Source organism: Silene latifolia, chromosome 3 (genome assembly GCF_048544455.1).
Source record: "Silene latifolia isolate original U9 population chromosome 3, ASM4854445v1, whole genome shotgun sequence".
NCBI classification, from domain to species: Eukaryota; Viridiplantae; Streptophyta; class Magnoliopsida; order Caryophyllales; family Caryophyllaceae; genus Silene; species Silene latifolia.
The window spans coordinates 47,456,145-47,468,784 of NC_133528.1; the positions used below are offsets into that span (position 1 = coordinate 47,456,145).

General features: G+C 35.6%; 1 protein-coding gene across 1 annotated transcript in view; it reads right to left on the bottom strand.

Moving 5' to 3' along the window:
* Nucleotides 1-3,818, bottom strand: part of LOC141647623 (uncharacterized) — a 36,136-nt gene extending 32,318 nt beyond the window's left edge. The window contains exons 1-6 of the mRNA XM_074455895.1: nt 3,480-3,818; nt 2,113-2,623; nt 1,927-1,999; nt 1,687-1,832; nt 1,405-1,601; nt 14-363 (exon numbers count right to left, since the gene is read on the bottom strand). Coding sequence (XP_074311996.1) covers nt 14-363; nt 1,405-1,601; nt 1,687-1,832; nt 1,927-1,999; nt 2,113-2,587 — 1,241 coding nt within the window. The 5' untranslated portion in view covers nt 2,588-2,623; nt 3,480-3,818. The remainder of the gene's footprint in view (nt 1-13; nt 364-1,404; nt 1,602-1,686; nt 1,833-1,926; nt 2,000-2,112; nt 2,624-3,479) is intronic.
* Nucleotides 3,819-12,640: the final 8,822 nt, after the last annotated feature.

The window sequence follows — 12,640 nt, forward strand, 5'->3', positions numbered from 1 at the left end:
ACATAATACATACCCGAATATCTGATTAAAACAATTCGCAATTTGCTTCCACCAGTCTGCCTTTGTTGTTTCATGAGATATATTTAGTCGAAACGATTTCAATTCCAATTGAAAAAAATAATCAATTGGAACAACCGGTTCGCCTACCATAAATGAAAGTGAAGACTGCTCTATTATATAATCAATCGTAACAACAAAGTCGTTTCCGCATCCCAGCAATCTTAGCAAGTCAATATTCTTCGTTTGCGAAAGTTTTGGCTCAATAAATGATTTCGGAATAGTAAAAAAGTCGCAATTCATATTCCCTTCTCTCAAATTTCCTCCCAGATATTTCCCTATTGTAAACTGGAACTTGAGAGGTACCTGAAAAGCGCAATCCAAAAAATATTCAACAAACTTGTTTAAATGATTCCAGGAATTGAAAACTCCAACCCAAACAAAAACATTATCAACAGGTAGTCATGAGTATGCTCAAGGCAACAACTTTAGCTTCCCTATCCTATTTTTCAAATTTGACAGGGACAAGGGACAATTATCATCTTTGGGCTCCCACGACTCTTTCAACCTTACAAGTGTATGACCTTTTTTTTCGCAAGAAAGGTAGAGCCCAAGTTTATTCATCCACTTAGAGGAGAAAACAAGAGAAGGCAAGCATTCTTACAGAATAGATAATCCAAAATCACCTATTCAAAAAGTCCAAAATCTGCTGATACCTATCACCACTACTCTGACTCAGTAGTTGCATACTGACACTAAACTGGATTTGCTTTAGGAGATGGTTCTCCTAAAATGTTCTGGCGTTTCTTTTCTAAAATCCTTACTTCTACCTCTTACCTACATCCAACCAGTCACTAATGCCCAAACTTCTGCAGAAAACTCACATTTAAAAAACAGATGAGCATGGGATTCTGCTGCAACCTTACATCGACTACATCTATTTGGAAGAAGGAAGCCTCTATGACAAAGATTACCAACTGTTGCTAGTTAGTGCTGAAGGGCAAGAGAAGCTCTGACACTATGCTTAGATAGAGCACTCTTGCTCCAAATATTCTTGGCACATTTTAATTTTGGGTACCTAGGCCTGAACAGGTCATAAGCAAGTCCCAGATTATACTGACCACCCTTTACACGTGCTGACAAGGATACTGTGGATCCTTTGTATGGCATCATGCTACAGGAAAATGTACACGTGCTGACAAGGATACTGTGGATCCTTTGTATGGCATCATGCTACAGGAAAATGCAAGACTTGATATCGGAGACCAATGATAAATTCAAATATGAGCACACAAGTGTGCTATATATATCCTCTTCTACAAAAATACTCAAGGTTTTAATTTAGATGAAGAACTATTTCTCGATCAGGAAAGAATAGGCAAAAAGAACGAGAGAGAACAGGTTCACCTTTAGAGTTGCTATGCTAGACGAATCCTCCTCGTCCGTCTTCTTTGTTAGAGGCTTGTTAGTCTCGATTTTTTCTTGTGGGGAAATATCAAGAACGGTTTGTTCTATTGGGATGTTTTCTTCCTTTTGTATAGTCTTCACCATTTTTTCCGCTTCAGGTGAATGGTTTGCTTCAGGTGACCTTTGTGGTGCAAAATCTGAAGTTAAGCAAACCATTAGAGGTGATAAGTCATGCTACAACATCACTCATATTCTATAAAGTTTTGTTGAACAATGTTCTACCTTTGATCATATGACGGTTGGTATGGATTTCCTTTGCCCATTTTCGATACAACTTTTGATCTGCTTTTGAAATACCATAATCTTCAGCAAAACACTTGTATATCATGAGAGTTTCTTCATGACCTAACTTATGTACAAGCACATCACTGAAAAAAAAAACAGAACAATCAAGGAAGAAAGAAGAAAAAGAATAATACTCCTGCATAAACTAAACAGTGGCCCAAAGTAGTAGCTTATTACCCTATCATTTGAATCAATTTTGCCGACATTTTGTGTCCAAACAACCAAAGAAAATTTGCACCTTTATATGCCTCTGGAAAATGAAGATGAAAATAAATCTGTATGAGTTATGATTATCTTCAAATAATATAATTATAGGACAAACAAACACCAAAGATAACCTTGTGACAAAAATACTACACTTACCCATGTCTCTTCCCAATGCTTTTAAAGCATCCACTTTTATCCCCCACAATTTAGGATGCATTTCCAACAAAACACCCGAGTCATCAATGACTCTTAAAGCCTCTTCAAAATTTCCTTTCTTGTAAAATTTATGGGCTTCCGTTAAACATTGACTTACAAGCTCTTCCTCCAGACAATGCTCAAGTGCCTTCACCAAATTAGGACGACTTTTATCTAAACCACATTTAGCAACTTCATCCATAGCCGTCGTAAACTTCTTGTCTTTTATAAACTCATTCACTTTTCTGATAGTGTATTCTTCAATACAATCGTGTGCAAGATCCAGTTGATCCATGTCTATTAGACATTCAACTTTAAGATGATACAACTCCTCATAATTATTAACGTCTAAGCCAGAGTCGTTTATACATTGTAACGCTTCAATATAATTGCGGTTGTTATACAATTTCACTGATTCTTCGAGACAATCTTCCATAGTTCAAGCAATAAGTTGTCTTCTTCTACCAGCTATCTGCATAAAAAGTAACAAATTATACTCTTTACACCGTCGTATGTTCAAGCAGCAATAAGTGGTATTCTTAGCTCGTTGTCTAAAAATAAAAGTTCAACACTACAGTAAAGAAAGAGCTTACTTTTTTATTTTGTTTTTAAGGCAAATTATACTCTTAACACAATTTAGTGGTCACTTTTAATCCGTCACACAATACAATGCTCTTATATTTTTGTAATAGCAAAAAGGAGAAAACCAGTGTTATAATCTTTTCAAGATTTTTCTAATTAATAGTAGTAGCAGAAGACCGGACTAGGAGATAGACCTATAATCTCATTTTGTCTGCCTTTACCCCTTTCCCCTAAGGGTTGGTCTCCCTTAAGACGGACCATTTTGGTCTGAAACAATAAGACGAAATTTTGAGATAATTTTACGATCAAATGTGACCACTTTTGGAAAACAAGTTATCATAAGCGGTAACAATAGCTCCACCATAGTGGTTACATTTAACCATAAAATTGTCACAAAATCCCCCGTCTTTTTGGTAAGAGGAAAATGGTTCGTCTGATTCAAGATTCAAGAATTGGTAATTTTGGTAATTGAAGCAACAAATCTGACTAAAAACACCATAAGAGACACTAACAACCAGGCAAAGACGACATTAACTCTAAAATATCCAATGTGATTATAATCCCACAAACAAGCAGAGTATAACAGAGGGCAGGAGGAATTGTACTGGACAAAGGTCGAACCTTTAACCTTTAACAAAGAAGAGAAACAGTAAATCATACTAGAACACAAGATTGTATCTAATGTGCATAATTCATAATGATGTAAAATGATGATTGAATGGAGAAGCTAAACTGAGAAAATGTACCTTTATTCATACAGCAGCGTCCAAGAAAAGCGGGTTGATGGAGCAGTTGCAGCGTGGTGTCAAGACAAGGACGTGACGGCAGAGGTGAAGACTATGGCGGTTGGCCGATAATGGGTAGGGCAACAAACCTTGTTCAAGGACAGTACAGTACAACAGTTGCAGCGTGACAATGGTGAGGACGAGGACGTGATGGCAAAAGAAGCGGCTTTAGTCGTCGAGGGTGGTAGACAGGGCGACGGTGGTGGACAACGGCGTGAAAGGTTGTCCGAGGGTGTTTATGTGAGAAGCAAGCTAAGGGGTTTGCTTAAGGGACTGATGTAAGTAATATTGTTGAGTAGGTTGAGGTACAGTGTTGTATCTTGCAGTATGTAAGAGAGATTTGACTAGGGAAGACTTGGATGTGACATTTTAGATTAATAAAAAAAAGGTAAATTAGATTTTACAAATGAACTTTTCTAAAATTACTCCTTTTTTTTTAAAAAAAATGAATATTCTACATGTTACCCCTCAATTTTTCAACTTTTTACATGGTATCCCTACACTTTTTAAAACATACATGGTACCCCTAATTGTTGTCATTATCACTAAGTGGCGTTTGGTTAGAGAAAGGGAAAGAGAAATGAAATTAGAAATGGTAAGATGGGGAAAGGTAAAGGATTACCTAAAACTTAACTAATTGTTTGGTTACATCAAGAAAATGAAGTATGGTGGGTTGTGGTTTGTTTTGGTGTGCGGGTGGTGGTTTAGGTGGGGTGGTTGTGGTGGTGGTGGTGGTGGCGTCATGGTGGTGGTGGCAGTGGTGTTGTGGTGATGGTTTATGTGGGGTGGTGGTGGTGGTGGTTTTGGTGGTGGTGGTGGCGATGGCGTCTTGATGGTGACTTGTATGGTGGAGTCGCAAGTGTGGTGGTAGGTAAATAAGGTGGTTGAAGGGTAACAAGGGTAATGAAATCTCATACCTTGTGGGGTAGGGGGTAAGGAATTAGATGGATTGAGAGATAAGGAAGGGAATTTCATTCTCTTTGTTTGTGTCAAACAAACACCAACAAAGGAAATCAATAACTTTGTTTCCTTTTCCCTTTCTTATAGACCTTCAACCAGACGCCCCATAAATATACCCATAAACTTTATTTTCCGTCAATTAAACTCAATTTTAGGCGTTAAGTGATTACTTGGACGCGTAATAAAGCTTGTCATTTATCATCCCATGACATAAGACTCTATTAGGTTCACTATCCATCTTTGGACGTGATAGTTTTGCAAGAAATCAATAAATTTTTCGTCAAATTTTTTTAGCTCATATATATCAATAAATATTAGGATTGAGATGGATATTGAGCCTAATAGAGTCCTTATGTTATGAGATAATAAATGACAAGTTTGGTTACGCGTTCAAGTCATTACCTAACGCTTAAAACTGAGTTTAATTGATGGAAAGTAAAGTTTAAGGGTACACTTAGTGATAATGATAATAATTAGAGGTACCATGTATGTTTTAAAAAGTTTAGGGGTATCATGTAGAAAGTCGAAAAATTGGGGGTATCATATAGAATATCGCTTAAAAAAAACTAGTTTTTGTGCCCGTGCAAATGTACGGGAAGTTTTAATGTTTTAGTATTTGATTTAGTGTTTCCGTTGCCGTTTTGTTGCGTTATAAATGGGTTGCCCCTATTTTTATAGGTCAAAAGAACAAAGGGGTGGACATCTAAATCTATTCCTTAATACATAAGAGCATCCGCAAAGGCGGGGAGGTGCCTCCCCATATGTCCTCTCTCTCCTCATATGGGGCTCCTCATTGTTGCACAAAGCTCCCCAACATTTGAGGTTCCACTGTTTTTAGAGGAGCTCCTCAAAAAAAAAGTAAGGCAATTTGTGTTACTTTTAGGGAGGTTCCCAAATTTTTGTGTGTGAATTGGGGAACCCCATTGTTGCATAAATGTAATTATGAAATGGGGAGGGTAAATGGAAAAGTTAGTGAAAAATGAGGTGGACGAATAAGAAAAGGAAAGAGAAGATATGGAGAGCCTCACCTTTGCGGATACTCTAACTTATTCTAGTATACATGTAAAGTCTCTAAATGAATGCAACAAAATGAATGCATATTCTCTTTAGTCAATTATAGACTATATGAATAATACTTAGAAATCGCTCTGTTAAAATATAACTTACTTCCGTCTTACTAATTAGGCTACAAATTACATATCTATATTTTTAAATGCAATGAAGTTTGTTAAACTTCTTTGGCAAATACATTTGCGATTCCTCTCAACATCCTCATCATTATTTCAATGAATCTCCAACGTAATGCTAAGAAAATTAGTGAAATGACTTTTATATATCCTTCACTTTGATGAAAGTATTTATATGACTTATTGACTCAGTGTTGGCTCACATAATATATCTATAGTCTTATTTGTACCCACTAATTCTCGCATTAATTTCAACAATTTATTTGGGAAAAAATAAAGGTTTTGGGAATAAAAGGGAAGATAAAAAATCATCATAACATAAGTACAAAGTATAATAATGGTGATAACAAACATACCATTAAATAAAATAAGTATATGTTAGATAGATATGATGAATTAATAACCAAAGTTCTGAGTGGAAATTAAAAGTTTGAACTGTATTAATTTTATTTTTTGTATTTGCAACTAATATTTTTTATTTTTTTTGTACTTATAAGCACGCATAACATTTTTTTATAGTCTTGTTTTTTTATAATATTGTAGCAGAGTTTATTTTCATAGTGCAATTTTTACTCATTAGAGTACTTTTCATTTACATATCCTTAACTTAAAAAAATCTAACCCAATTCTCTACAATCTAACCATATGATGTGAATTTGTAAAAGTAACATCACTTTTAGAATTTGTTAACTCATGAAATATTTAATATACACAATTAATTTAAGAATAATGATGATGATAATAATGACATTTTTGTAAGACGCTTTAGTATATTTTAATATACATGAAATATCTCTAACCATCTCACATTAGTTTAATTACAAATTCTAGAATAAGACGGTCTCACACAGTCACACTATGAGACGGTCCATTTTTATAAATAAATTATTCGTTTAATGCTAATAAATGAGTTGCCTTTTTATAGAATGAGACCGTCTCACACAAGAATTACTGTAGTTTGATATTTAGTCTGCCCTTTTAATAAGATTTTATAGATGAAAATTAGGATTGTTGTGATAGTTATATAAGAACGTGTTTGTAATTAATTCTCGCTCGCATTAATTTCAACAATTTATTTGAGTGAAGAAGAAAGATTTTGTGAATGAAAGGATAGACAAATAATTATGATAATATATAAAGTATAATAATGGTGAGAGAAAAAATAAGAGAAAAAAAAATTAAGGAGTGGAACTTTAGAGGTGGATTTGATAATTATTAGTAGTGGATAATTAACAAAAGTAACTACACATTTTCCGAAATGACATAATCATTAGAAATTAAAACATATAAGATATGATATAATATGATTCAAACATAAATTTTTCCTCTTCATTCATTCAATATTACAATCATAACAATACTATTACACTTCATAAAAACTGTTAGTTTTCTTAATTCATGAGAAAATAAAATATACACAAATTTTTAAAAAAATCTCGAAGAAATATTGTGAGTTGATAGAACAATATATTTGATGGTAAACAAAAAATAATTTTAAGATTTGAAAGTATTCAAAATTGGAACAATATATTTGACTTGCACTTAGTTTATGCGGATATTTTTGTTCTTTGTAATTCGTTTCGTAGTTTTTGTTTTAAGTTTACGCGTAGAAACAATAACAAGGTAGCTCACAAACTAGCTCATTTCGGTCCTTGGACTGAAGGTAGACGTAGTTGGTCCTCTTTGTTCCCGTCGGACATCATTTGTATGGCGGAACGCGATTCTAATGCAATGATTTGATTCCCCTTTTGGGGTTTCCTTCAAAAAAAAAAAAAAATTGGAACAATGAATTGGAGAATGAGCATTGGTTTCAACCAATAATAATAATATTTACTCCGCATATGACACTATTAAAAGGTCAAATTGACATATTTGCATCATACTTCAAGACTTCGACTAAAGTATTTGATTTATAACCTGTTTGACAAAATACAAATAGAGTTAGAAGTTTTACATGGAAAGCTAAACAGAGTGAAAGACAATCTAGTACAATTTACGATATTTGTCAATTAATAAATTAAGGTTTATAATATATAATATAACATGTCACCACATATCAGATATTCAATATACCATTTTATATTGCACACCATAATTAAAAAAGTAAAACCCGACAAAAATGAAACAATATTCAAACAAAAAGAAAAGTGCAAAGAAGTTCTGTTACCATTATTTTATAATTTCATGTAATGTTATTGATATGTGAGTATGTCACCCTCCTGTAATTTGAATACAATCACAAAATAATAACAAAGTTAGATTATAACGATTAATTAAAAACACAATAAGGATAAAAAGCAAAACAATTCATTTAGTTATCTATGTACACTTTACTTACCAACTTTTTTAATAAAAATGAAAATTATGATTTTTTTTTTGAAGCGAGAAAATTAGGATTTGTGTGATACTTATATAAGATGATTTTTGTAGGTAATTATCGCATTATTTCAACAATTAATTTGGGGAAAGTGTTGGAATATGTGTCCCCGACAATAATGCGATCACATGTTTAAATCTCATATTAAGAATGCTAAAGGGAAGGTAATATTTTATTGTCAACTGATCCACATTAATCGGTAATGATTGGCTGGCTAGAGTTTGACATTACTGTCGTATGACGGTGGTGATCAGTTGATCCCTTAAGGTCATACCTCTAAGAAAACATTCTTAATTGATTAATTAATTAATTGTATGCTGATACAAGTTAATTAATTCCTTAAAATTGAGCGAATGATTTTGTGAGTGAGAATACGTATCTTATTGTAATTTGATTAAATAAGATTCGTACTGAGTAATTAAATTGTTTTAGGGTGCTGATTTTCGCAGTACACATTTTACTCATTACAGTACGCTTTTGACCATAATCCCCTTCTCATTTCTCCAAACAAAATGTACTACACTGAGAGGAAAAAAAATCAAGCTCACCAGGCCACCACCATCACCATCACCTCCACCGGACCCACATATCCCTTACCATTACCAGCCGCCGCCCACACACAGGCCATAGCCGTCGCTCAACTCCTCCCCATCGTGACCTCCACGCACAACCCTCGCTCGACTCCTCCTCACCCCTGACCCACCGCGACCTTGACTTATCCCCACTCCCTGATTCGCGCGATTCTGGCCTCTTACCCACCGTGACCCCATCCGACCATCTCCTACCTCCGTCTCCCACCACCAACGCCGCTCCTTCACCCGCCCCCATTGCCGGCGCCACCACCAACCACTACTACCAAACCCTAAATCGAAAACCCCGAAAATTCATTTTAAAACAAAAAACAACTGAAATTATTAAAATAAAACCATAAATTGTTTTTTAGTTTGCAATTGACAAATTAAACACTTTTTCACATTCAAATTTTCATCTACTATTGAAGAAATTGATTGAATTGAGAGATTGAATAGATAGGAATTGAAAGGGGGAGGTTTGGTGTTGTTTTTTGGTAGAAGGGTATAAAATGGAAATTTAGGTGTAAAATGTACTGAAATGAGTAAAATTCGTGCTACGAAAATAAATTGCATTGTTTTATTACTTAGGTTTTATTATTGTTTATGAAACAATTATAATAAGAATGAATGGTTTATTATAAATACAAGTTGTTGTAATTTATAATTCTATGATCCATTTTAAGTAATTATAATTGTGAATTACTAGTTAATTTTTGTATGTGATTTATTTTGTTTATATAATGATTTTTAATAAGTTAAAAATGCATTATTAAACAACATGTATAGTAACATGTCCAATATGTCACATTATACTAATTAACAATTGACAAACTTAAAATGGTACCCCTTAATATTGTGTGTGCCGTGTAAGTGGAGGGGATGGGTAGTTTTAGGACTTAATTGTTGCTCTAATTGAGAATTAGACACAATGATTATGTTTCTAAAATATACCTAAACCTAGCTCTACCCTATGCATCTTGAGAAGAACAAATATGTGCTTGCATTGGGCACTCTCCCCTCAACCTACCCGGCCACCCTAAGAAAAAGATGAGAAGTTTTCTCTTCTTATTTTTACAATTCATTCTTATATATTAGGAGATGAAAAATTCATTACTCTCTCTAATGGTTGTTGAAAAACTTAAGAAGTAAATACTCACAATATCTCAAATATTATTATACATTACTAGAAGTAGTAACCAAACAATATTAAGTCATTTTAAGGATTCTTATACTAATTCTAGTACAAAATTAGTATAGGATTTAAGAGTGATTTCCTTGGTACAATCCTTGAGGAGTAGATTCTACTATTGAATATAAGAGTTTTGTTGGAGCACTTGGATTTACTTAATAAGACTAATTTGGTAGGAGACCGATTAGTATAATTCATTCGGCCCTCAATGTAAGATTAATCGATTTCTTCTTACTTTGTATCCTTTTGTTATGCATGCATAAGATCTTATTAGTTTATGACTAAACTATATTAACATAGTTATTTGAAGTATCTAATAAGAGATTAATGAATCTTACAATTAGTATCAGAGCAAGAGTTGTTGTAATACCCGCCCTTTTAGAGACCCTTTGACCAGCGTTGACTGACCTTGGGAACGGTAATAGTCCTTAGAAGTGCGTGCCAAGTTACCTTGGGTCGTGAGTTATGAGTGGTACTCGATAGAGTAGAGGCTACTCGATCGAGTAGCTAGGATACTCGATCGAGTAGGGGACACTCGATCGAGTATGTGGGACACTCGATCGAGTAACGGGTTTTCAGCGAGGGTTTATAATCGTGTTTTGTTAAATACGCAAACCATTTCCGCCTCATTTCTTCAGATCCTTAGGTCGCCTCTTTCCCTTCCCTTTACCATATAACCTCCATGGGAGCCTTTGAAGGTTCTTGTGCCTTAGGAGAGCATAGCTTGAGTCGGGTAGCGGTCTTTTGCCAGGTTCCTTCTTGTAGGTATGTCGTCATCATCATCCGTATCCTTGTCCTTGCAGTTAGGGTTTTCTTAGTAGTGATAGGTGGTTGTATTGTGTGTATAGGTGGTGCTTGTTTGCTAGGTCTTGCGTGTGTTGGCATGGAATGGTTGCAGTTGCTTAAAGGTAGGTTCGCCTACTCAGTTTCTGTAGATGGTCTAGTGTGTCGGTTGTTGTGTCATTGTGGTTGTATTGTGGTTGTGTTTGTGTGGCAGCATATATACGGTGGTCGGTCGGTATATACAGTTTGTTGGTTGTGTTGTATTGCAGTTGTCTGTGGTTGTTTGTCTCTGGTTCTCGAGATGTGTTCTCGGCTGAGTGGAGTCACTTGCGGGAGTGGCTTCACGCCCTAGTTTCGCCCTTCGTGGAACCCGCCACGGGAGGGGATGTGCACATTAATGAGACAGGGTTATCGCTCGGTATGATGAGCGGGGATTTGGTGGGTACGGCTGCGGTCCCCCACTGGCAGGGCTGGTCCAGTGGACAGTCGGTGACGGAGGTTGATTGGAGTGGGTGTGCGTGTGTGTGTGCTTGATTGTGTTGTGTCGTGTTGATAGATGTTGTTGGTTTTGTCGTGTCTTATCTCAGTACTGACCTTGTGTGGTTGTCTTGTTGTTTTATGTGTCTGCCGTGATCCCTTATGGTGAGCAGTCTGTCTTAGCAGGTGTTGATGTTGTTGATAGCTGGAGTCCGGGCAGGGATGAGTCTTCACGAGATTTGATAATATTAGAATGTAGCCAATGAGTTGTACCTTTATTTTGTTAAGTTGGTTGTAACGCTTGTAATATAACTATAAATGTTCTTTTATCGACTTTTGATGATTACTTACCTCGGACAACCGAGATGGTAACGCCCTTATATGCTAAGGAAGGCCTAGTTAAGGCTCCTCTGAATATGGGGGTGTTACAAAGTGGTATCAGAGCGACGATTTTGGAACCTGTAACCAATGAAAATAATGAACGCAGTGAGTCTAATAAATGAACCTGGTGTATGTATAATGGGAGCCCCAGCTGATGCTAGATTTTGGGTGAGTAGGCGCCCTCATTTCAAAATCTTGGCCCCATTGTACTTAAACCAGTCACTGGGCATGAGAATGTGGAGTCCGTGTATATGTACTTGGTGTGTATGTTGATTTCGTTGGAACTATCTGTGGTCGAGTCTTGTTGAAGTTGATAAAGGTAATATAGTTGAATTGGATCGAATGTGGTGAAGTTTGGTAGAATTAGCGAGGTTATGTGATAATAATGCGAACTGTAAAAGATTGTATTTAATAGAAACGCGTGAAAAATGTGGGAGTGGATGTTGTAATGTGAAAGGTGATCATGTTAATGTTTGCTTTAAGTTGTTAATAATAGCGAACCTATATGAGTTTATAATTTCTACCGTAGCTATAATGATGCTAGTCAAGGGAGTGTTGAGTTATGGTGCGAGAATTGGTAATTAGTGATGTGTATATGCAATGCCTGATAATCGAAACTTTCCGCTTGCGTGGCGTTTAATTGTGTGGAACAATTTGCTTATGATTTAAATTGGAACATGATAGTCTTTAATTTGCTATGTAGAATATACATTTGAATGACATATGAACCGAATGATTTATCGTTAATTATATGTTTCATATTGACGTGAACACGAGTTGCTAGTAATGTGGTAAGATAAGTTTAAGTATGATATGGTGTGATGACGTGATTATGCATATGAAGGACTCGGTAGCAGGTAAGCCGAGTTGGGTAAATTTGTTGTAGCATGATATGACACGAATCTTGTCTGAGGAGACGGTCTGATATGCTTGAGTAGTAATGGAAATCCATGAGTGAGTATGGTAACTAGTGACGAATTCCGAACATGGTTTGGAATCGACACGCAATGTTGTTTTTGCAGGAATCTTCAAATTATTTCGTACTTCCGACCGAGTACTTAACCTTACCTGACCGAGTGCGAGTGCTTACTAGACCGAGTAGACCTCACTCGATCTAGTTAGGAAGCTATGATGTCGGGATGTGGAAATTTTCTGCAGATACTCGACGAAATAGCACATACTCGATCGAGTAGAGG